Below are 25,759 nucleotides of genomic sequence, written 5' to 3'. Positions count from 1 at the left end.
TAGACTAAGTTTAACCCTTTCTATTTCTGTAACTAGTTTATTTCCCTCACACTTATCTGCTGTTACTTTTTTTCCCAGCCCAAACCTATTCTAATCCTTTCCTTACCTTCTCAGCAGGCCTTAACTTAAAGTCAAGATGCAACTTTTTTTGCAGTGTCTTCTATTGACTTTAATGAGGATGCAGAATTTTTGGCGTGTTTAATCATTTTGTAGTCTTGGTGTTCTTCTGCATATTGTCCCCTCCGCCATTCAGTTTTACTAATTTATCGCAATACTTTCTCTTTTCAGTAATATACCACAAAAAGTGTCTTGGTCTTTGTATGTGGCAGATTTATTGTCTTTCTCGTGCTATACTGATACCATTCATTTGCCCTCTTTTTTTTGTAAAATCGTAAAAAAAGAATACATTGCTGATTTATACCACTACCTTAAAGTAGCGCAAAGATGGTTTCCTCCTGTTTTCCCATACTAGAACATCTCAAATATAAGCCTTTCCAATTGTATGTACTATTTTATTCCACAGGTCTTGTATGCATTCTACACAAGGGATTTTTAAGTGTGTGTCTGGGAGGGCTTGATTGGTGGGAGATTTTCAGAATAACTGCTGACTCTTAAAATGAATGCCATTTAAATGTATTACATTTATGTGAATAGCCTGAAAATCTTGCTTGGATCATGACCTCTGGATCTATTTTTGATATTCCTAGCCTAAACGAAACTCTTTTCTGCAGAAAACTCTTCTTTAAGCTAAACACTTTGCCACTTCTTTCTTGAATTTTCTCTCTTACCTCTTTGTATTTCATTTCATTTCTCTATTTCCTTGCATTCATTTCTATTTCATTTTCTTGGTTGTGGAGGCTATAAGCTTGATCCAAACTTTACAGCCTGAACAGAGCCCTGAGTGGGCGTGGGAAAAATGTGTGCTATGTTAGTGTCTTTCAGTAGGCTTATTGTTATGCATACATGCCTTAGCAAGAAAGAACCTCGTTCTACAGTCATGGCATATTTGGATAAAGCTGATAATTAAGCACTTAAACTTGTGGTAAATGCTCTCCGCAGTGCTTGTATTGTGCCAAAGATAGCATCTCTCTGGACTGTATTTTTCCATCTATAAGAGCAGCCAGTCTCTCTTATCACGCAGAGATTTCTTGAATACTCCGTTTAATTTATGATGACTTTGACTTATTCTAGGACTTTTTTTCAAGTCTTGGATTTTCTTTTGTTGCTTTATTCCACATTTTCTTTATCTCCCTACAGTGTACACCTGAAGCTCGCTCACCCTCCGCACAATCCTTGGCAACACCCTATCATACTCCACCCTTATATTAAAAAATCCAAATACGTGATGCCCTGCTATCCTCTCCCACAACCCACAGCAACACTCTTGATTCCTCAAATTTAAAAAGAAATCCAAGCATCCTGTCAATCTATCTCCCTCCATTATCTGCATCTTCCCCCTACTACATATTTTCCTTCTTCTCCACTCTCAAAGGAAAAACTCTTTCAATGGGAGTTGTGGTTGAACAAGCTAGGTCCGATGCATCATCACAGCCCCAACTGGGCCTCGGCAATTGCAGTCATGATGAACTCAGTTCCCACCACAAACTAGTGTAGAGAGACTGTGGGCCCACAGACACATCGTGCCTTTAAATAACTCTCCTCCATCCCCTTCTTTTGGTACCATTCGGATACGTGGGATACACTGAACCTCAGTCCTTCTGGACAGACACTTCTCTTGGAGGGTTTCAATGCTCTCAGCAGGCAGACAGGATTCTAAGCACTTCAGGGCAGGTATTCAACTCCTCCAGCAAGACGTTCAGGCTTTGGCGGAGACCTCTTTCCTCTGGGAAGATGGCTGTCATGCAGACATCAGCCCTGGTAGCATAGCAGTCCTCCGAGCACTCTGTGGAGCACTCCCTTCCTTGGCCATAGAGGACTTGAAATTGGAACAAAAAGTGGGGTAGTAGGGGTCCCACTTTTATACATGAAAATGAGGAGATGTGTAACCACTGTCTGCTTTGTAGAACTGATTTATGGTGATTTCCCAGAATGCTCTCCAGACTAGCCTTTGTGTAGATTGTTGCGTCTCGCAGCAGGGTAGTCTCCATCCTAAAGAACAGAAGCACAAAGAGGTGTGACGTTTCGGCCTTGGCTGCCATCAGCTAAGTGACAGGGTGATGAGAGAAAGTCAAAGGTTCAGGCCTTACCAGGAAGTTTCCTCACCTTGCACAACTGTGTACAGTCCTACCCCTCATCTCTACCAGCCACCAGATGGCAGTGTTCAAGAAGACTAATCAGCACCTCATTCCTTAGCAAAAGACCTAATAGAATAGCTAAAGGAACCCTGTCTCCATTTCACTCACTTCATTGTATAGACCTCCACTTTTTAGTCTCAGGAATGTCAGCTGATTTCCACTATCTAGAAATACAACCCCACCTCCATCTTGTGCAGAAGCGAGGCCAGGGGTACCCAAAATGGATCCTTCAGATCCCTATTACTCTGGTTCGAAAATACATGCACAACACAGACTACATCCATTAACACGCACAGCATGCACTTGGAATGCTAGTACTGCGACTTGAAAAACACATAGACTCAGAATTTACACGAGTGGACGAGTAGATCTCTTCTCAAGGGATCCAGATGGAAACCTCTGGTCATAACTATGGATTCACAAAACATGAAACACTGCCACCCCCACTCTATGTGCTAATCCCCATGACAGGGACAGTAGTAGACTGTTAGTCAATAAGGGCATGCTTGGTGTGCCACTCTAGATTACAGAACAAGTCCAATCCCTACTCATGACAAAGACATGCCTAGGCCTCTGCTGCTAAGCTGGATTAGTGTTATGCTAAAGCCAAATAATCAAAACTTGGATACCGTATATATTCAGTTGGGCACTCTGGGCAGGGGAACTCAACTGGAGAAGTGTGGCTCAATGATTAGAGCGGCAGACCCTGATGCAGAGGTCTAGCCCGGGACCAGGGTTCAATTCCCCGCCTCTGCGGGTCTTGGGCTCAAAATTCCACGGACCTGATAATTCTCGCCTCGGTGCCATTCCAATCATGGAGTCCCACTCTGCAACTCTGGGCAATAGCTTGCTTAATCTCCACAACGGCCCCCACAACGCTAAGGATGCCTGGCCTCCACCTTGGGGGTGCCCAGGAGTGGACGCCTCACAGGGAAAGCCAGGATGGGTTCCACAGCGGTATTCGTACAAGCGCCTTGAGACCCTTGCAGGTGAGTAGTGCGCTATACAAGTATCAATTTACATTTTACATTTACTGTATACCACGCAGGGCGTATTCCTGCCCCAACACCCTTCAGTACACTGGAGCCATCTCTAAGTCCTGGTACAATTGCAGCTGTCAAAGCAAAGCTGACAAGCTGATGCCACCATGTTGGGGCACAGCGGAAGCACAGAGCCCTAACCTGTTCTGGGTCTTTGTTGTGGTCTGAGATCAGTAGGAATACAATGACTGGATGGTGCCGCAGCCTCAGAACATCCCCCCCCCCACTCTAGTAATGAGACCTACTTCCACCTTTCAGTGGTACTTCACTATCCCGAGGGCAGATCTCACTACAGGTCCAGTCGAACATAACCGTCTTGGAGCTCAGTAGGCGCTGTCCAATGGATTGAAACTTTTATACTCCAAATAGTAGTCCTGAGATATGTGCTGGGATGTATAAAAAACTGTAATGCAAGAAACCTAATGTGCTATGTGCCATTTTGTTCCTTCATCGTGCAAAATGTGTAGATTTCTGCTTAAGAAGGCAGTGTTGGAGCTGTACAAATATCATTTTACATAGTGTATCTTGCACATGAACTTGTATGTATTGTTTGTAAATAATGAAAATGAAGGAAACTGGCTCAGTCATCCTTGAGCATGCTGATTCTCGTAACTGCGGGAAAAATAAAGAGATGTATTTTTCTCAAGTTTAATTGAATCAGCACAGACGGTGTCTTTGGTGGGTGAAGTCGAAAACAACAGTCTCAGAAAAGGATAAGAGATTCGTTTTCCATAGAGGGCAAATTGCTGGCAGTAGTGTTTCAAAGCATTTTCATATCTGTGGCAGTAAAAAGTACTACATTTGAGTTACAATACTGAACCTTGTGCACTTACATTTTATTTCTGTTCTGGTCACTGAACACTTTCTACCATTTGTTGTCCCTTCAGGTCGTTTCGTCTGTATACAATGATGGAGGGGGATATGTTGCAAACACAGCGACTGGATGCCAAGCAGGTACCCAATTCAGACGGCGGCTATGTGTGGCATGTCACAGACATGGTGCGACTACAGCGTTTCCTGTGCTTTGGCTCAGAAGGAGGTACTTACTACGTTGAAGAGAAAAAACTTGGCTATGAGAATGCTGAGGCCCTTATTCACTTTATTGAGGCTGGCATGGGCTCGGAAGCTGTCCAGGAGATAAAGGCCTTCAGCCAAGAGGGTAGGGCGGCAAAACAGGAGCCCACACTTTTTGCTCTCGCCCTGTGCTCGCAGTGTTCAGACATAAAGACCAAACAGGCTGCTTTTAAGGCTGTTGCCGACGTGTGTCGAATTCCTACCCACCTCTTTACATTCCTCCAGTTTAAGAAGGACCTGAAGGAGGGCATGAAGTGTGGTATGTGGGGTCGCGCATTGAGAAAAGCTGTTGCTGATTGGTATACCACAAAGGACGGCATGACTGTGGCTTGTGCAGTCACCAAATACAAACAAAGGAATGGCTGGTCCCACAAGGATCTCTTTAGGTTGTCACACCTAAAACCAGGCAACAAAGGTAAAGATTTCAGTTTCTACAGATCTGTTTGAAAACATGAAATGTGCTAGTGTAATCCATAAGAGACATACAGATTTATTTGTCCAACAGTAGCAACATATTCCTGATATCCAAACGTTTTATTTTTTAGTTATATATAGTGCAACCTATACCTCTAGAAGCATCAGAGCATTATAGAGGAGAGCAGAAAATAGAGAAACATATATTTTGATGGTGAAATGGTAATGAGAAATGCACCTACAAAATTCGATCTGATACAGACTTCTAGCCGCTGATTCCTTACCTTAGAATATTCCCCAGGCATCAGACTGGATCCTGAAGGTTTTTGAGCAGTACAGCTGTTCCACTTCAACGGCATCTGCACAGGAAGTGACGTGTGCGGAACCTTCCACTTGAAAGGCATCTGCACAGGAAGTGACGTGTGCGGTACCTATATAGGCGAAACCCCTGTGGTCTGACGTCAGTTCTTCTATTTCCGCACCAGATAGCACTGATCTGGTCTGAGCTACACCTCAGTCACTTTTTGACTGGCTTATTTCAACGTTTTGTAGAAGTTTTTCGAGAAATGTTCTCCTGGGGTGAGGTATGTCACCCAAGAAACCGGCCGTCTTCAAACCATGTGGGGCCTGTCACAAGCAAATGTTGATGATGGACCCACACTTGATGTGTTTATAGTGCTTGGAGCGGGACCATGAATCCAAGACCTGCGAAGATTGGCACACCATGCATCTGAAGGCATTGAGGGAGCTCTTTCTCAAGCTTCTCACCATCTGACATTGGTCGACTCCATGACGCTCAAGGTCCACATTTGGTGGAAGTTCCCGGGACCATTCACAGAGCCTGTCCCGACGGTCGTTGTTGCACCCCAAATTGTCAGGGAAGTCGTGTAAGTCCCACAAGCACAAAGAAATCCAAGGAGTTGAATAGGTCTTTGACTTCGCCGCACCTATCAAAGTCGTCTGACAAGACGCGGGAGCACTCAAGCCCCTATGAGTTGGTGGAACCTGGACCCGGATCCGCTCCACGCTTTCCTGATTTTTCCAGAGCCAGAGTGACCCCGCCCAACAGAAAGACTTCTATGAGGCCATGAACTTCATATTTGGCCGACCAAGCCCTTCTAGGGTCCCTAATGAATTCACGCCGGCAGGTTCCCCGTTGACGACAGTCGGATCCCATGGATCCCATGCTGGATCTGGAGCGAAGCTGCCAGCAAGACTGAGACCATCCTTGGTGTCTGCTCCAGTGCCCATTCCCCTAGGCGGCGCCATCCCCATCGTTATGGCGCCGACCGGGCCCCTGCTTCCTGAAGCAGAGCCAGTGCCTTATTTGTTTGATAGCCATTACATATAATGGGGTGACCCAAAAATAATCTGAAGGACCTGGGTAATTCGTGATACGTAACAACAGTGGTCCTCTCGGTAAGCTCCACTCAAAGGATAAGGTTTTAATGAATAAACTTTACCTCATGATTTTTCACATCCACCACCCATGCAATGCAGAGATGAGGATAGGTGCTGTTACTGACTGTAAGGGAGAGTTTGTTATATTGCTGTAAAATTAACATCACACATAAAGATGGCACATTTAAATGTATACATTTTTCTGTATACTGAAAAACACCAAAAATAATTAATGTCATATACACATCTGTTGCGCCAAAGAAATATGTGAAGGGGAGCACAGGAAAGAAGTGCTCATGCGTGAACTATTTTAGATGAGATAAGAAAGAGGAAATAGACCAATTGTATATATTATCCTAATTACGCAATAGCCTGGTTGAGTATACCTCCTTGCCAGTCGAACGCAAAAATATGCTTAGAATCTTTCAAGTCTTGACTGGTGCATATGAAGGGAGTGTGAGAAGTTGGCCTGATGTATGATGTCACTAGTTATAGTGTACACCTTATATCAGTCCAAATACCCTTATGGTGATTGGTTGTAAAGTCAACCTTATAGACCAGCTATCCTAGTGGTAGCATGGACAAGAGCAGTCTTAGGCTAAACTCTGAATGGCATGTGAAGCCAGCTGTGATACCATATATAATCCCTTGAATACCAAATGAAAGGACACCACAACAGATATATATATAAAATAAAGTATATTTATTCTAAGCAAACCCTCAGCACTCTTTATGAGTTTAGAGGTAAGTACAACACAGTCTTATTAATGCATACAGTAAGTCACACAGGTAAGTAATACAGTTAGGCCCTAGGGGCCACGCAAACCATATACTAAGTAAGTGGTATAAGAACCACTGTCACGGAAATAGAATTGGCCTAGGCCTAGGGAATCGCTGGGGCTACACTACACTAGCGTTGGTTAGGAAGTGGGAGGCCCACGGGATTCGTGTGCAGAGTGGAAACACTCACGCGTAATGCGTAAAAGTCAATAGCAATGTTACAGTTTAGAAATAGATAGATTTAGGACACTTCCGGAGTAGCTAGGAAGTTGAGACTTGAAAACTAGACACTAGGATAGTCACTATCCTGATGAGCACCGGAGTACCCAAGTTACCTAGCCCACAGGCTGCGGGTGCATAGGGGTGAAGATGCGTCGTTTTCGTCGTCGACTCCTATGGATGCCTGAAGAAAGATGCTGACAGGCAGTCAGGGGAGAGTGTCCGGTGGATCCCAAGGCTGGGATCAAGAAGAGAAGAAACCTGCAAGCAGAGGGGACAGAGTCAGGGTCACTAGCCAGTGACCACGTGGAACCAGGAAGGAACCAGGCGACGTCGTGAAGAGTTGCAGGTGAAGGTGAAGCTTGTCGCTGCAGCCAGGAGGACCAGGAAGCGTCGAGGACGACCAGGAGGCGAGCTGTCCCACGAAGGCTCTTGCTGTCGGCGGCGTCGAAGTTGGACTAGGACTCACCAAGCCTTGGCAAGCGGAACCCACGAAGAACAAGGGACTTGCTTCTGGTGCAGACCAGGAAGGTCTGGGGTGCTTCTTCTTTGCAGAGAAGCGGGAGCCAGTCTGGAGGAGCCAAACCAGCGCAGAAGATTTCAGGGAGCGTCGTCACAAAGGCCACTAGCCAGCGGGCAAGCAACCGGACAGACGCGGCAAGCAGGAAAATGCTGAAGGGCCCCACGCAGGACTCGTGGAGTGTGGGGGGCTGGTCTTCGGTGCAGATGGTGCTTGGGGTTGGGGCTTCTCAATCCCCTGTGCACAACTTCGAGGGTACCTCAGAAGCTGCGCTGTAAGTTACTAGCCACTTTTTCCAGGTAGCCGGTCCCACGTCGCTCGTCGCCTCCACGGATCTCAGCTCTGCTGCAGATGTGGATGAGGGTCGGAGAAGTCTGGAAATCGAGGCTCTGGTCGGGCTCTGCAGTCGGTTCCTCGTAGAACGTTCACAAAGCAAAGGGTAGTCTCTTGATGGTGCCTGTTTGCACAGGGTAGCCACTCCTTGGCTACAAGGGAGATTCTTCAGTCTTCTTCTTTCGTCGAATGTCGAAGGTCCAGAGTTTCTGTTCAGTTTTGCAGGTTCAGGAAAATCTAATCTCTTGAGGCCCAACTCCCACTCTTATACTAATCTGGGGGGCTGGGATACCTGCTAGGTCACGCCTTATGGGTGGGACCTGGGAGGGGGTGGTTACACCCACTTCCCTTTGTCCAGTTTCGCGCCAGAGCTGGGGCTGGAGTGCCCCAGCGCCGGTTTGAACTGGACTATGCAAGGAACACCTTGTGTGCCCCAGGCATGTCTCATTCCTTTCAGCCCACCCTGCCCCAATACACTAAAGGCTGTCTGGGGAGGTGCTAGCACCTCCCCAAGCACGAAACCTATTGTCCAGGCCTCCCTGGCTGGGATCACTCCCAGCTGCAGGAGGTCAGACTTGTGTCGTGGCAGCAGCATCCATTTTGTGATGCTGAGGCTTTGGTCAGAGGCTAACAGTTGAAGTATGATTTTAACATGTCTTTCCCTCTAGAAGGGGGGAATAATATTCTCATGTCCAGAAATGGCATGGGGGTATTATTCCCGAGTGTTAGACACCTTACACGACATGTTTTGATAAAGCCAAACCATAGTTACCATAACCGTCTAAGATTATAAGGCACTTTAAGAGTATATGGTAGGCTATATCATAGAACAGCTATAAGGACATGGTTCCGAAAGCTGCAGACAGGCTCAGCTCATGCTAGAGCACCATCTCACATGTTACCAAGCACTCTGCCTCCAGGATTGTCAAGGCCTGCCATAGGAGTGACTGATAGGTACACATGTGTCTATATGTAAGTCAGGTATAGGAATACTACACCTAAGCAAGGGGTGATTACACGACCTTGCCCCAGCTGAGTGATCAGCCAGTTGTGTCAAAATGGAAGGCCAGGCCAGGGGTGGCACAATACATGCTGCAGCCCCTGGTAGGCCTAGGGTACACCTATGCCCTGGGTACCTAGGGTACACTGTACAGGGGCCAATAAGGTGATCCTATCCAAATGGGTTATGCACCTAAAGTACATAGTATTAATTTAGAGAGAGAACAGCAGGGCTGTGGGTCTGATTAGCAGGCCCACAGCCACATCTAAGTCGAAAACCAGTAAAGCAAAAGCAAAAAGTGGGGGTGAACATAGAAAGCAGACCCTACTCTCCTACACAACCCCCCCCCCCCCAAACTTAGGGACATTAAACTAACCTTGACCAGTTGAGTCTTCATGTTCTAAGTGGAAATATCTGGAGAGTCCATCTGCATTGGCATGGTCAGTCCCAGGTCTATGTTCCACTGTGAAGTCCATCCCCTGTAGGGAAATGGACCACCTAAGAAGTTTGGGGTTTTCACCCTTCATCTGATTTAGCCACAAGAGGGGCTTATGGTCTGTCTGAATTTTGAAGTGAGTGCCAAACAAGTATGGCCTCAGCTTCTTCAGGGCCCAAACCACAGCAAAGGCCTCCCTCTCAATAGCTGACCAACGTTTCTCTCTAGGGGTCAGCCTTCTACTTATAAAAGCAATGGGCTGGTCTTGACCATCTACATTCAGTTGTGAAAGAACAGCTCCCACACCTAACTCAGAAGCATCTGTCTGGACAATGAACTCTTTGGAGTAGTCTGGACTTTTCAGAATAGGTGCACTGCACATGGCCTGCTTCAGGTCATCAAATGCTTTTTGACAGCTTACTGTCCACTGAACTTTCTTTGGCATCTTCTTGGAGGTCAAGTCATTAAGTGGTGTCACTATGGACCCATAGTTCTTAACAAACTTTCTGTAGTACCCAGACAGGCCCAAGAAAGCTCTGACCTGAGTCTGGGTAGTTGGAGGAGCCCAGTCCTTTATGGTCTGGATCTTGCTCTCCAGTGGTTGAACCTGACCCCCACCAACTAGGTGGCCCAGGTATACAACCTTGCTCTGCCCTATCTGGCACTTAGTGGCCTTGATAGTGAGGCCTGCCTTTTGCAGGGCCTCTAAAACATTCCTCAGGTGGACCAGGTGATCCTCCCAGGTGGAGCTAAAGACAGCAATATCATCCAGATAAGCTGCACAATAATCATCCAACCCAGTAAGGACTTGATTCACCAGCCTTTGGAAAGTGGCAGGTGCATTCTTCAGACCAAAGGGCATTACCACAAATTGATAATGTCCTCCTGGGGTCGAGAAAGCAGTTTTGGCCTTTGCACTCTCAGCTAGTCTGATTTGCCAGTAGCCTGCTGTTAGGTCAAATGTGCTCAAAAACTTAGCAGCTGCCAGTCTGTCAATGAGCTCATCTGCCCTAGGTATTGGGTGGGCATCTGTCCTAGTGACAGCATTGAGACCTCTGTAATCCACGCAAAACCTCATCTCTCTCTTACCATCTTGGGTGTGAGGTTTTGGCACAAGGACTACAGGACTAGCCCAAGGGCTCTCTGAAGGTTCAATGACTCCCAGCTCCAACATCTTTTGTACCTCAACTTTTATGCAGTCCCTGACATGGTCAGGTTGCCTGTAGATTTTACTCTTCACAGGCAGACTGTCACCAGTGTCCACCTCATGGGTGCACCAGTTTGTCTGACTTGGGGTCAGAGAGAACATATGTCTGTAGGCCTGCAGAACTTGTCTGCAGTCCTGTTGCTGATGGGCAGTGAGGCTGTCAGAAAAGACCACACCATCAACTGAGCCATCATCAGGGTTCTGAGTCAACAGGTCTGGGAGAGGGTCACTCTCTTCCTCCTGCCCCTCATCTGTAGCCATGAGTAGCCCCATGTCTGCCCTGTCAACATATGCCTTCAATCTGTTGACATGAAGCACCCTGTGGGGGCTTCTGGGAGTCCCAAGGTCCACCAAGTAGGTGACTTCTCCCTTTTTCTCAACAATAGTGTGGGGTCCAGACCATTTGTCTTGGAGTGCTGCTGGGGCCACTGGCTCCAACACCCACACTTTCTGTCCTGGCTAGTAAACAGTCAGTACAGCCTTTTGGTCATGCCAAGCTTTTTGGAGTTCTTGGCTTGCCTCAAGGTTTTTAGAAGCCTTCTTCATATACTCTGCCATCCTGGAGCGGAGACCAAGTACATAATCCACTATGTCTAGTTTGGGTTGTCTGAGAGGTCTCTCCCATCCTTCCTTCACCAAACACAGGGGTCCTCTTACAGGATGCCCAAACAAAAGCTCAAAAGGGCTGTAGCCAACCCCCTTTTGTGGGACCTCTCTGTAAGCAAACAGAAGGCAGGGTAAAAGGATGTCCCATCTTCGCCTAAGCTTGTCTGGTAATCCTTTTATCATTCCCTTTAGGGTCTTGTTGAATCTCTCAACAAGCCCATTGCACTGTGGGTGATAGGGTGTGGTGAACTTATAGTTAACACCACTCCTTCCACATTGCAGTCAAGTATCCTGACATAAAGTTGGCACCTCTGTCAGAAATGACCTCCTTTGGAAAGCCCACTCTGGAGAATACTCCAAGCAGGGCCCTTGCCACAACAGGAGCTGTTGTGGTCCTCAGGGGAATTGCTTCTGGGTACCTGGTGGCATGGTCCACTATCACCAGTATGAATCTGTGCCCAGATGCTGTTTGTGGGTCCATTGGTCCTACAATATCTATGCCCACTCTTTCAAAGGGGACCCCCACCACAGGTAGTGGTATGAGGGGGGCCTTTGTGGTGCCACCTGATTTGCCACTGGCTTGGCAGGTGACACAGGAGCGACAAAACTCCTTAGTATCTTCTGACATATGGGGCCAGTGAAAGTGAGGGACAAGCCTGTCCCAAGTCTTGTTCTGGCCTAAATGTCCTGCAAGGGGAATATCATGGGCCAAGGTTAGAAGGAAGCCTCTGAACTTCAGTGGTATGACCAACCTCCTGGATGCACCAGGCTTGGGGTCTCTAGCCTCTGAGTACAGTAGCCCTTCATCCCAATACACTCTATGGGTACCTTGAGCATTCCCTGCAGCCTCAGCAGCAGCCAGCTGTCTGAGGGGTTCAAGAGAGGGGCAGTCTAATTGAGCCTGCCTCAGATCTGCCCTGGAAGGTCCCCCTGTCCCAAGAAACTCAACCTGATCAGGTTCAAGTTCTTCTAGGACAGTTCCTTCAGGGCTCTCAGAATCATCCTCCTGGGAGGGCTGATCCACCACCTGAGGCAGGGGGGAAGGCACAGCCTTAACCCTACTGCTCTTTCTCTTGGATTGTGACTGGTCCATAGTTTCAGGATCCAGCACTTGTTCAGTGTTGCACTTTTTGGCCTGTGACCTGGTCACAGCAAGGACATGTGCATCTATCCCCAGCATTTCTGCATGGGTCCTATACTCCACTTCAGACCAAACTGAAGTTTCAAGATCATTGCCCAGTAAACACTCTACAGGAAGGTCTGAACTAACAACAACTTTCTTGAGGCCAGTTACCCCTCCCCAGGAGAAGTTAACAATAGCCACACTATGGGAGGTAGTGGCATTGCTAGCGTTGGTCACTAGGTAATTCTCACCTAGTATGATCTGTCCAGGGTCCACAAAAGCAGGTGTCACCATTGTGACACTAGCCCCAGTGTCCCTGTAGGCCTGAGCCATTCTTTGGTTGATAAAAGGTGTCTGTCTGTACTTGCCCAGGTTACTGGGGCCTACAGTAGAGGACAAAGCTAAGTCCCCATCACAGATCAGAACAGCCTGAGAAGGTACTCTGACTAGGCCAGAATCCTCCTCAGTTCCCAGGGTTAACCCTACTACACCCTTTTGCTGGGAACCACCACTTACAGCTGAACTAGGGGGTACAGTTGCCTTAGGGGCAATGGTGGCTGGGGGCTTATCCTTTTTGGTGCACTCACTAAACCAATGTGAGGTAGACTTACAATAGTTGCACCATGGTTTCTTTTGACCTTCTTTCTTCTTATCCTTTTTGGAACCACCCTCCCCCTGAGCCTTTTGGGGGCCTGGTGAAGACTTCTGGTCTTTTTGTTTCTGCTCATTACCCTTCTGGTCTGCCTTTTTCTGATCACCGCCCTGGTTCTGGTTTTTCTGCTTAACTCTAGTCCTGACCCATCTATCTGCCTTCTTTCCCAATTCTTGGGGAGAAGTCAGATCAGAATCAATCAGGTGTTGATGCAATAGCTGGTTTTGACAGTTGTTAAGTATTTGTTCTCTCATGATCAAATTATACAATCCTGTATAGTCCTTAACCTTACTTCCCATTAGCCAGCCTTCCAGAGCCTTAGTGGCACAATCTACAAAGTCAGTCCAGTCCTGAGTCTGTGTCTTCTGGGTATCCCTGAACAACAACCTGTATTGTTCAGTGGTTAGGCCAAACCCATCAATCAGAGCACTCTTCAGGACAGTGTAATTATCTGCATCCTCATCACTAACTGTGAGGAGCTTGTCTCTTCCTTTCTCAGAGAAGGAGAGCCACAAGATAGCTGCCCACTGACTTTGGGGTACCTGCTGTACTTTGCAAGCTCTCTCCAAAGCAGTTATCCATTTGTGGATGTCATCCCCACACTTGTAGGGAGGGACAATCTTGCTCAGGTTTCTATTATCATAGTGCCTGTCTCTATCTCTAGGAATGTTGCTGCCACCAGTGGGTTCTAACCCACTTAACTTTTGTTCTCTAGCCAGAGCAAGCTTCTCTTTGGCAAGGGCAAGTTCTTCCCTCTGAATCCTCAGATTAGCCTCCCTCATTCTGGCTGCATGCTCCTTTCTCTCAGGTGAAGTCATTCCCCTGTGAGAGGAAGCATTAGAGATGTTAGAGACATGGGAGTGGATGGATTCCCTTGAAGGGGATCTGTCCCTCCTGCTTCTCTGTGAATGTCTACTTGTGGGTCTGTATGGGGGGATCCCATGCAAACTCCCATGTAAACTTAAGTTAGCCTGGCTAAGTCTCCTTACTTGGCTCTGGCTGTCTACCTCCCCATCTGAAGCCCCATCTGACTCCTCTGTGGTGGGTAGACCCTCCTCTGTGCCTAGGGCACCTTCCTGAGATGCCCTCTGAGCATCATACTCCTCTAGGAGTTGTCTTAACTGAAGGAGGGTAGGGTTTGCACCCTGTTTTATTCCTCTGGAGGTACACAATTGTCTCATCTCCTGGAATGTTAAGGTATCATACCTAGAGGGGGTCTTCTGCAGACCTGCCCCTCCTGAGAGAGCATCTACTTGATCTCCTCCCAGAGGCATGATCTAGTGAGGCTGTGGTGTGTGCACCTACCTACACTAGTTGTTTCTACTAAACCTCTCTAGTAGTTGTAGTCAGGGTGTGTTACTCCCTTCAACCTACAACCACTAAGTCCAGTAGGACTTAAGTATTATAAACTATGTTATATGTACCTAGACAATATCTGTGTGATCTTTCAATTTAGTATCTCAAGATTACAATGGTATTACAACAGCAAGCTCAGATCCCAACCGCTGCTCACCAATGTGAGAAGTTGGCCTGATGTATGATGTCACTAGTTATAGTGTACACCTTATATCAGTCCAAATACCCTTATGGTGATTGGTTGTAAAGTCAACCTTATAGACCAGCTATCCTAGTGGTAGCATGGACAAGAGCAGTCTTAGGCTAAACTCTGAATGGCATGTGAAGCCAGCTGTGATACCATATATAATCCCTTGAATACCAAATGAAAGGACACCACAACAGATATATATATAAAATAAAGTATATTTATTCTAAGCAAACCCTCAGCACTCTTTATGAGTTTAGAGGTAAGTACAACACAGTCTTATTAATGCATACAGTAAGTCACACAGGTAAGTAATACAGTTAGGCCCTAGGGGCCACGCAAACCATATACTAAGTAAGTGGTATAAGAACCACTGTCACGGAAATAGAATAGGCCTAGGCCTAGGGAATCGCTGGGGCTACACTACACTAGCGTTGGTTAGGAAGTGGGAGGCCCACGGGATTCGTGTGCAGAGTGGAAACACTCACGCGTAATGCGTAAAAGTCAATAGCAATGTTACAGTTTAGAAATAGATAGATTTAGGACACTTCCGGAGTAGCTAGGAAGTTGAGACTTGAAAACTAGACACTAGGATAGTCACTATCCTGATGAGCACCGGAGTACCCAAGTTACCTAGCCCACAGGCTGCGGGTGCATAGGGGTGAAGATGCGTCGTTTTCGTCGTCGACTCCTATGGATGCCTGAAGAAAGATGCTGACAGGCAGTCAGGGGAGAGTGTCCGGTGGATCCCAAGGCTGGGATCAAGAAGAGAAGAAACCTGCAAGCAGAGGGGACAGAGTCAGGGTCACTAGCCAGTGACCACGTGGAACCAGGAAGGAACCAGGCGACGTCGTGAAGAGTTGCAGGTGAAGGTGAAGCTTGTCGCTGCAGCCAGGAGGACCAGGAAGCGTCGAGGACGACCAGGACCAGGAGGCGAGCTGTCCCACGAAGGCTCTTGCTGTCGGCGGCGTCGAAGTTGGACTAGGACTCACCAAGCCTTGGCAAGCGGAACCCACGAAGAACAAGGGACTTGCTTCTGGTGCAGACCAGGAAGGTCTGGGGTGCTTCTTCTTTGCAGAGAAGCGGGAGCCAATCTGGAGGAGCCAAACCAGCGCAGAAGATTTCAGGGAGCGTCGTCACAAAGGCCACTAGCCAGCGGGCAAGCAACCGGACAGACGCGGCAAGCAGGAAAATGCTGAAGGGCCCCACGCAGGACTCGTGGAGTGTGGGGGGCTGGTCTTCGGTGCAGATGGTGCTTGGGGTTGGGGCTTCTCAATCCCCTGTGCACAACTTCGAGGGTACCTCAGAAGCTGCGCTGTAAGTTACTAGCCACTTTTCCCAGGTAGCCGGTCCCACGTCGCTCGTCGCCTCCACGGATCTCAGCTCTGCTGCAGATGTGGATGAGGGTCGGAGAAGTCTGGAAATCGAGGCTCTGGTCGGGCTCTGCAGTCGGTTCCTCGTAGAACGTTCACAAAGCAAAGGGTAGTCTCTTGATGGTGCCTGTTTGCACAGGGTAGCCACTCCTTGGCTACAAGGGAGATTCTTCAGTCTTCTTCTTTCGTCGAATGTCGAAGGTCCAGAGTTTCTGTTCAGTTTTGCAGGTTCAGGAAAATCTAATCTCTTGAGGCCCAACTCCCACTCTTATACTAATCTGGGGGGCTGGGATACCTGCTAGGTCACGCCTTATGGGTGGGACCTGGGAGGGGGTGGTTACACCCACTTCCCTTTGTCCAGTTTCGCGCCAGAGCTGGGGCTGGAGTGCCCCAGCGCCGGTTTGAACTGGACTATGCAAGGAACACCTTGTGTGCCCCAGGCATGTCTCATTCCTTTCAGCCCACCCTGCCCCAATACACTAAAGGCTGTCTGGGGAGGTGCTAGCACCTCCCCAAGCAGGAAACCTATTGTCCAGGCCTCCCTGGCTGGGATCACTCCCAGCTGCAGGAGGTCAGACTTGTGTCGTGGCAGCAGCATCCATTTTGTGATGCTGAGGCTTTGGTCAGAGGCTAACAGTTGAAGTAAGATTTTAACATGTCTTTCCCTCTAGAAGGGGGGAATAATATTCTCATGTCCAGAAATGGCATGGGGGTATTATTCCCGAGTGTTAGACACCTTACACGACATGTTTTGATAAAGCCAAACCATAGTTACCATAACCGTCTAAGATTATAAGGCACTTTAAGAGTATATGGTAGGCTATATCATAGAACAGCTATAAGGACATGGTTCCGAAAGCTGCAGACAGGCTCAGCTCATGCTAGAGCACCATCTCACATGTTACCAAGCACTCTGCCTCCAGGATTGTCAAGGCCTGCCATAGGAGTGACTGATAGGTACACATGTGTCTATATGTAAGTCAGGTATAGGAATACTACACCTAAGCAAGGGGTGATTACACGACCTTGCCCCAGCTGAGTGATCAGCCAGTTGTGTCAAAATGGAAGGCCAGGCCAGGGGTGGCACAATACATGCTGCAGCCCCTGGTAGGCCTAGGGTACACCTATGCCCTGGGTACCTAGGGTACACTGTACAGGGGCCAATAAGGTGATCCTATCCAAATGGGTTATGCACCTAAAGTACATAGTATTAATTTAGAGAGAGAACAGCAGGGCTGTGGGTCTGATTAGCAGGCCCACAGCCACATCTAAGTCGAAAACCAGTAAAGCAAAAGCAAAAAGTGGGGGTGAACATAGAAAGCAGACCCTACTCTCCTACAGGGAGTGCCCCAGTTATCGTACCTGAGCCCAGCTCTGTTTAACATCTATGTAGCACTGTTAGCCCAAATCGTGAGAGCCTGCGGGTTGTAGATCGTGTCATAAGCTGAAGATACTCAACTTCTTATCTCCTTTGGCCCCGACCCAGACGAGGTGAAAGGCAAATTTGCAAATTACTTGAGGGAAATTGCTGCTTGAATGTGTAACAACTGTCTCCAACTAAACTGCGACAAGACAGAGATCATTCTATTTGGTAAAGAGACCAAGATATGGTCAGCTGATTGGTGGCCTTTAGAACTTGATCCCTCTCCTAAGCAGGTAGTGAACATTTTTGGAGTGAAGCTACGCCAATCTCTTTCTATGAAATTCCAAGTTAATGCCACCCGTCGCCTCTGTTTTGCCACCATGAGTATCTTAAAAAAAAGCTCTCCTGTGGCTTCCAGACACTGCCAGGAAGACTCTTGTCCTGGCCCTTATCACCAGCCACATTGACTTTGGGAACATTTTGTTGACATCAGTAAATGACACCTTTCTGTCCAAACTGCAGGTGGTCCAGAATACCGCTGCACGGCTAATATGTAATCTTACCTCTCATTCGCTCTCCTCCCCGATTTTCAGGAAGCTTCACTGGCTGGTGATTAAAAAGCATGTCATTTTCAAATAATGCTGTCTGACACTTAAGGCACTCCAAATGTCCCATCCAGCCTATCTGTCCACTCGACTATATCCCTACCTGCCTCTTAGATGTCTAAGATCTTCAAATAAGGCACTTCTGGTAATCCCAAGCATCCGTACCTAAAGATAGTGGCAGATCTTTCTCTTACACAGCCCCTTATCACTGGAACAAGTTCCCTCTTAGTTCTCGCTCTTGCTCAGACTTCTTCTCCTTTAAGCAGGGTTAGAAGACTTGGCTGTTTTAGAATGTTTTATCCTCTTTTGAGCAGCGCCGAGATACTCCTCCAGGAGTGTGTCATGCGCGATACCAAATGTCCAAATGATAGTACTTATTATCCTGCATAAGTACAGTCTCATCTAGACTGAGGTAATCATATTATTCATAATTGCCCCTTTGTGGAAACACTTTACTATCCCTGTTGTATGGAATGTCGATATTTCGACCTGGCAGGTTGTGTGAGGGGGAAGGGGCACTCCAAGCCTCAAAAGAGGATCTTCTTCAGGACTGGATACTCTTTAGCAATGGGGAGCAACCTGGAAACTTCTTCCTCTGTCAGAACTGTATATTTAATCAATAAAAGAGGGCCATCTGGCTCCTAAATGGAATCGGATTTAATCCAGCCCTTAAAACAATGAAATGCTGCCTGACTTGTAGTAATCGTAATACATCTATTCATGCAGCAAGAGTCAGTTGATGTCCTTGCGAAACAATGCGGTAGAGTTGTAATCTTTGAAATGCAGAGGGAGACCTTCTATTTAATTATTGTCAATCAGGCTCTCTTTCAGTAACGAAGTTACAGGTCAGTTTCTACTGGAGTAGTATTGGTTTGATAGGCCTGAAGAGGGAGATGAATGGGAGGGGTATATGGACCCTTATGATTACAAGCCCCCGAGGAGGAACAGGAGAACAATTGAACGTAGGATCAGTTAATTCCAATCCATTGGGGAAGAGTGGTAACCTTGGTCTAGTGGTTGGTGGATAAAATGTACAACAGTGAAGAGCGTAGAAAATGTGACATTTTCTTGTAGATGTCACTGTCAGTGAGTGGGAGGCACCATGACACAGATTTTGTGGGCCTCTATTACAGCTTTCTTTCTCCACATGTGGCTCTACGTACAACAACGATTGAACGGGACTCCGCACCCATATAACACAGGGCTGTCCGTATTTGCTTCCACCTCACCTTGGGCGCCCGGCTGGGCTTCTCTGTGAGTACCTTTTTTCTTATACTTGTCTTGAGCCTCACAACCTCTCTGGTGTCCACTACTCACATTGACCGTCCATTGGCTTCTTCCAGGTGTTCAATATTACATGATCCTGATGAGACCCCCTCATTGGCTTCAGGGTCGAAACGTTGTTGAGACACACTGCAAATGAACCACTTTTTCAGCCTTGAACATTGAACCCACTCTGTTGGGGACCGCAGGAGGAGCCTCAAGACCCTCGCAGTCCCTGAGCTGGCATTGCTTTTACAGAGAGGGAGCTGCTAATAGCTTTCCAAATGCTCTCACATGCTGAAAGCGAGCACAGTTTGCTATGGCTTGGCGGGAGCAGTAAAGTTCCAATCAAGCCATAGCAAACCCCTATGTCCCGGGGTTGGGCACCGCTGGACATAGCAGGAGCTGGCCCTTGGGGGTGGTGGTCCCCAGGGCAATATATGGCTCCAGGAGGGGGGCTGCGCTGCCCCCTTCCTTTGTTAGAATTTACCCCACGGAGGTGGCGGTCCCTGGGGCTGTGGGGTGGGGAGAGGCCACTCGCCCGCTCATTCTTTGATCTTAAAGCCCTGGGGAGGTAACGGTCCCGGGCTGGTGGGGGTCTAAGAGGCCGACCATTAATAAATAAATAAGCCCCGGGGAGGTGGTGGTCCACGGGGCAGTGGGGGGGGCCCATTTTTTGTAAAAGAAGCCCCAGGGAGGTGGTGGTTCCTAGGGCATCAATGAGCTCCGGGGTGCAGGGGTGTGCACTTCCTCCTTTATTACAATGCCCCCGGGAGGGCCGATTAGTAAGGAAGCGCAGGGCCCCGCACTTCAGTTTTTTTACTTTTTGCCACTGATCCGCAGGTCCGCTTGCAAATTTGCAGCAAAATTGAATACAAAAAAAAAATGCTTTTAACACCCGGCGGGGTTCCTGTGGGACACGCCTCCCCACCATGTCTGGGGTGTCAGGGTATTCCTACCCTGCCCCCTTTTCTTTAGTTTTTACATTATTTTTGGGACACGGCTTTAAGCCGAGTACCAAAATGGCTGCCAACGTTCCTGATTGGCAGCCAATCAAATTTCAGTAGGATCGGAGAGTCCACTGCAAGAATCCGCGTCCCCAGATATCTATATTTTTTAAGCTTAAATATCTCTAAAACTACTGAGCGGATTAACAGCAAATCGTAAAAAGCACGCTTTGTGGCACAGCATCTAGGTTTCTGCCAAATTTAGTGTAATTCTGTTCAGCGGTTCGTGCTGTAGTTGTGTTCAAAATCCCTATGGGAAAATGCATGGGGAAAACGTGTTTTGGGACCCCCCTTTTTTCTCGGCCCCCGCTTGACGGATCACCCCAAAACTTTCAACACAGCAGCAGACTGACCAGCAAAAGTTTTGAAAATTTCGTGAAGATTTGTCAAGCAGCGCCAAAGTTATTGGTAAAACAAAAAACACTTTTCCTGTGGGGGGAGGGTGTGTGTGTCTGTGTCTGTGTCTGTGTGTTTCTCTCTCTCCCCACAACAACATTTTATTGTCAACGGCCGTACCTAGCCTGGCCAGGTTAACCAGTAGCACAATGTACAGAGTAGCAATAGTGATGTCGACTTTTGAATTGCAATATAACAGTTGAAAATTGAATACAATAAAATATATTTCGCCAACCATAAACAAGAGTGTCATATATCTAATAAACAATACAATGTATGCCCTTCCTCGCCACGTGTGTGTGTTTTTTTTTTTTTAAACTGGTATGCACCTATGTTAGCTCCATCTCTCGAATCTTTCTGTTTGCTTTGTTCGGATTCTATATACCCTCCTATTATGCAGTAAATGGTTTTGTTGCTAAACACAGGCATGTTGTTTGGGGTCAAGAACAGTAATTCAGCATATTTATTCTGCTCCAAGGACAACAGGATTATCTACTGCTAATACATCCATAATTATAAGATGTTAAAATTTCTGTACTTGCTTAATTAACACAAAGCATTTGCTGTTAATAGGAGCGCCATAAGATATATACTGAGTTGTAAGGTCACCTCGCATTAATGACAGTGGAACAATATCAAAATGTGTGCATGTTACCAGAATTGAACAATGCGTGGTTATTGATAATGTTCTCAATATTCCCTAGTATTATATGCATGTGAAAATCTGCAGAGCAAGTGCAAATTCACTTGTTAAAACTTCTATTTCCTTTTTCTCTGGAGGAAGCTATAGTTCCCTTCTGCCACCTTGGGAAAATGTAGTATTGCCCCTGTCAGAAATACATTTCTGACCTTTTTAGAGTGGGAAATTGTTGGAGAGAATTTGGTGAATACTCTTAAATATGTCCGTGTTTGTGTACCAACTCACAGGCCTTTCCAACCTGGGGAAAAAAAAAACTTCCCGCCTACTTCCACCAGTTGGGAGTAGATTTATTCACATGGAAATCTTCATGAAATAAATCCTTTTATGAGCGAAAATATTTTTTTTCCTGTGTAAGCCAAATTTACTTGCATGGATAGCCCATCACATTTATCTCTGACAAGACTGTGCAGAGTTTATATAGTTGTAAAATGCAAATGCCCAGTCATTGGTATCCCACTTAGTAGGTGCTCCCAATTATTGCAAACAAGGGAAATGTAGAACAGTCAGATGAAGTGATCAGCCCAGGAATTACACAATGTGGTCAAGTGGAGCATATGAGACTGCGGGTGCTCTTGAGCCTCGATTGACAAACTAGACAATGATTTCTAGCCGAATCTGAGTTTATTTACTGTGACATTTTGTGAACTTTAGTGGATGTTTAAAGGTACATTTACCAGAGCAATTAACAAGACACTTTCTCAGAAACTAGAAATAGATCAATGATCTATCCTGAACTCTGTTACAATCAGAACTCTGGCGTAATGAAAGTGCTGGCATATTCAGAGCACTGTCATGGTGAAATAGTTATCCATAGGCAGATTTTCTGTGTGTGCAGCGACTGAATAGCTGAAGATTTGAGATACATAGAGCCCTGTTAGAATCCAACCCCTAACTCAGTATGCGCCTTGTCATAATCTGAGAGTTTGTTGCCATACTTCTAATATAATGAGGATACTACCATAATTTTTCATCTCATTGCAAGGCACCAAAAGGAGCAAGTGGATTTTATTTTACAGGACGAGTACTTTCCTGAAGCATCTTGTGCCTTGCTCAAATGGATATTTTAAAGAACGTGTCTAGACCTCCACTTGCCATTGGATTGTATTTCACATGAGGCTAAATCCTGCTGGTATTACTCTACAAACTCATTCTTTTGACCTTTTGTGGTAGCAGTACTTACAATTTACCTATTATATTTGTATCCTAAAAATCTTCTTACTCTATTTGAATTCTCCTGTTTTCTTGTCTGTACTTTTGAATAGTTTTTAATGCATTCTTTTTTGCATTCACATTTAAAGGCTCTTTGCTCATTGATCTGTTCATTGGTTTGGGAAAAGAAGCGGAATGGGTGTAAGAACAAGGGTAATCTGCTATTCTATAACAACTCTGGTGACCTCAAGTCAATTCACCCTGTTAGGGTACCTTTTCCCACGTCCCCGCCCACTCCATCACATTCTCAAGTTGTTGTACCGGAGTAATTCACGGTTGATATTTTTATTTAAAATCGAAGTGCATTTTCAGATAGTGTGACTAGATGGCAGAGGGTCTCCAGAATTCGTGATGGAGAGGATCCTGCTATAGTGCTCTTAATTCATGTGAATTAACATATCCTGCATTTGTCCTTTTAATCTTTTGAAATGTAGGTTTAGTACACCCACGGGAAACCAAAAATGAAGATTCTCTTAGAAGAACCAAAGTTAAAGTAAAGGAGGCAGCCAAAAAACTAGGCCCAGGGGAGAAAACAAACAAGTAGGGTTAAAGGAAAATGCACTGCACCCAAAGAGGCATTGAATACTTGGGTAACTCTTTCTCGAAGTAAAATGAGTATTGATTGGCATGTTCAAGGCGGTATCCAATGAAGGTAACATAACAGGTATCATCTAGGGGATACTCATCAATAGTCATAATCTGTGAATAATCCCTGCGGAGTGCAGGATACCGGAGCATATAGAAAATACACATATATAGCTATATATATATATATATATATATATATATATATATATATATATATATATATATATATATATATATATATATATATATATATATATATATATATACATATGTGAAAACATGTACATGCAGCCTAAATTGTTTCCAACATGGCAAAAATGCTGCAATTACATAGGTTTGCAATGTAAGAAAATGACCCTCCTAACCTAAAGGAAAAGAGGACATGCACTGAAAAGTTGTCATACAACAATCCTTTATTGCCATAAGAAAAACTTGTAATTGCAGGCAGTTGCCTGTAGGCTGCATAGCAGAGCAGTAATGAAACAAATAAACGGACACCTTGCCTTTAAGGCTTCCAAAGGTCAGGGCACCCTGCCTTTAAGATCTGCCAGGAGACCCTCTGCTCCCATCATTCACCACAGGTGACAGTTAGGTCAGTTCTTTTTTCTGGGTCCTTCTGAGAGGATCCTGGAGTTCGAGCTCTTCAGTTTTTGACTGAATTTGAATACATTCGACGTTTTCCTTGAAAATTCGTCATTTCTTGAAGTATTTCTGACTAGTTTTCTGACTTTTCTGAATTTTTTCCAGTCAGAATGCCTGCTTTATTTCGGAAATGTCCTTCCTGTGGCAAGAAAATGGCACTGTCAGATCCACACTCAGTGTGTATTGTGTGTCTTCCTTCTTCACACAACCCTGACCAGTGTTATCATTGCCAGAAATGTTCTAAAAGGACTCTGCGTGACAGAGAACGCATCAAGCTTCATGCCCAGCTGGAAAGGGATAGAAGCCATCATGTTGGTGGTCATGGAGACATCAGAGGCTCCTCTTCCAGCAAGCAACATCGAAAACGGCGTCGTTCCACCTCCCCTGATTCCAGGAAGAAGCAGGTGACAGAATGTTCGCCGTCGAGATCGCCGTCGAAGAGGCCGAGGCACTCTTCAGCGTCGAGGGACAAGTCATCGTCTAGATGTCGAGACCCTCCCCCGCATGCCAGTAAGTCGGCGTCGAGGCACAGCACTTCGGGCTCGAAGGCTGTGGGTCCAGAGAGACCAGTTAACACCCTGTGGACGTCGAGGCTTCCGTCGACGGGGAGGCATTCTCTGCCACCCTCAAGAGGGTCGGTGTCGAGAGACTCGCTGGCGAAGACCCTGCCGCGAGTGGACAGACTGTCGACGTCGAACGTCGTCAACGTCGAGGCATTCGACGTCGAGGAGATTGACGTCATGGGATGTTGAGGTCCCCTCATCTCCGTGGGCGGCGATGTCGAGACCAACGTCGAGGTCAAGAGGGCGTTCTTACAGCTTGTCGCCGCACAGATCGATGACGAAGGTGGCTCAAACCTTGTCGACGTCGAGGCGTTCGACGTCGAGGGACAAAACTGCAGCGGCCTCGGAGGAGGCTCGGTGCATATCGACGTTGAGGTCCCGATTGACGTCAAGAGCCCATTCATCCTCCCCAGGGCTGAATATTGTACAGATTTCTCCAGAGAGATCTCCTAGAGGTGACAAACAGGAGGATTTCGGTCTTTCGCCACGGTGGCTGAAGGACTTCGGAGAGGGAGACGTCCGCAGGAGTCTGGGCTCGGACTACTCACAGACATACTCACCCTCTAGGGCCACTAAAGACCCTGAGAGAGGCGTTCCTGAGAAGCCTTCAAAGTCTCATTCCAAACGACCCAGATCACATTCCCATCGCCAGTCACGGTCATGGGGTTGTGACAGCCCGCGCCACGAACCTGCACATAAGACAAGGCACCGAAGATCATCCTCCTGGTCTTCTTCCACTAGGTCTTCTGTCCGGGATTACTCTCCAACCCTTTCTTCTACGCCACCTTCAAGAGTGTCTCCAATAGATGACATTGGGACTTTCACTGACGTACTTGGCAGAGGAGCTCAGAAACTGAATATCAGTTTGTATACTCCCGTGATTCCCACATCAATCATTTTTGAGAGATTGTATCATCGTACGGCTCCCAAGCCTCTCCTACCTCGATGTGAGGAAGGTCCCGCGATTGAACCCCCGCATATGCCCCAACCCCAATCCGGAGCAGTATGGATATCTTATCGTCCCGAAGCTGACGAATCTCTGCCGGAACTAAATAAACACTTCTCCCTTCCGCAGGACGAGATCAGCAACCCGGAAGCGGAAAAGGGATTCCTCAGAGGAGGCGGACCGGATATTCCGCTCGACCAATCAACGGCCCAGCACCCAGGTCACGGGTGGCAGAAAAGCGGACGCATGGACACCTTCGGGGGAACAACCAGGAAGAGGCATCCGGAAGAAGAAGACGCGGACGACTGGGGAGATGCCGATACACCGCCTGTCAGCGCCCAAGACACCGAATTCATAAAACGCCGAGGACCGCGAGGCTCCTGAAGTGTGGTCTGAAGACTGGTGGATCCCGGAGGACGTACGAGCCGCCACAACTCTGGAGAGTTGTGGCATTTAGCGGTACGTGACGGGACAAAGGGGGAGAAGGGGGAGGAAGACTTT

General features: G+C 46.9%; 1 protein-coding gene across 1 annotated transcript in view; it reads left to right on the top strand.

The window, feature by feature from the left end:
- Nucleotides 1-25,759, top strand: part of RO60 (Ro60, Y RNA binding protein) — a 446,084-nt gene that overhangs the window by 101,164 nt on the left and 319,161 nt on the right. Inside the window, exon 2 of the mRNA XM_085601530.1 lies at nt 4,183-4,784. Coding sequence (XP_085457656.1) covers nt 4,202-4,784 — 583 coding nt within the window. The 5' untranslated portion in view covers nt 4,183-4,201. The remainder of the gene's footprint in view (nt 1-4,182; nt 4,785-25,759) is intronic.

The sequence above is a fragment of the Triturus cristatus genome, chromosome 4_2, assembly GCF_964204655.1.
Source record: "Triturus cristatus chromosome 4_2, aTriCri1.1, whole genome shotgun sequence".
Classification (NCBI taxonomy): Eukaryota; Metazoa; Chordata; class Amphibia; order Caudata; family Salamandridae; genus Triturus; species Triturus cristatus.
The sequence above is the reverse complement of the archived record's forward strand: the minus strand, read 5'-3'. Positions and strand labels throughout refer to the sequence as shown.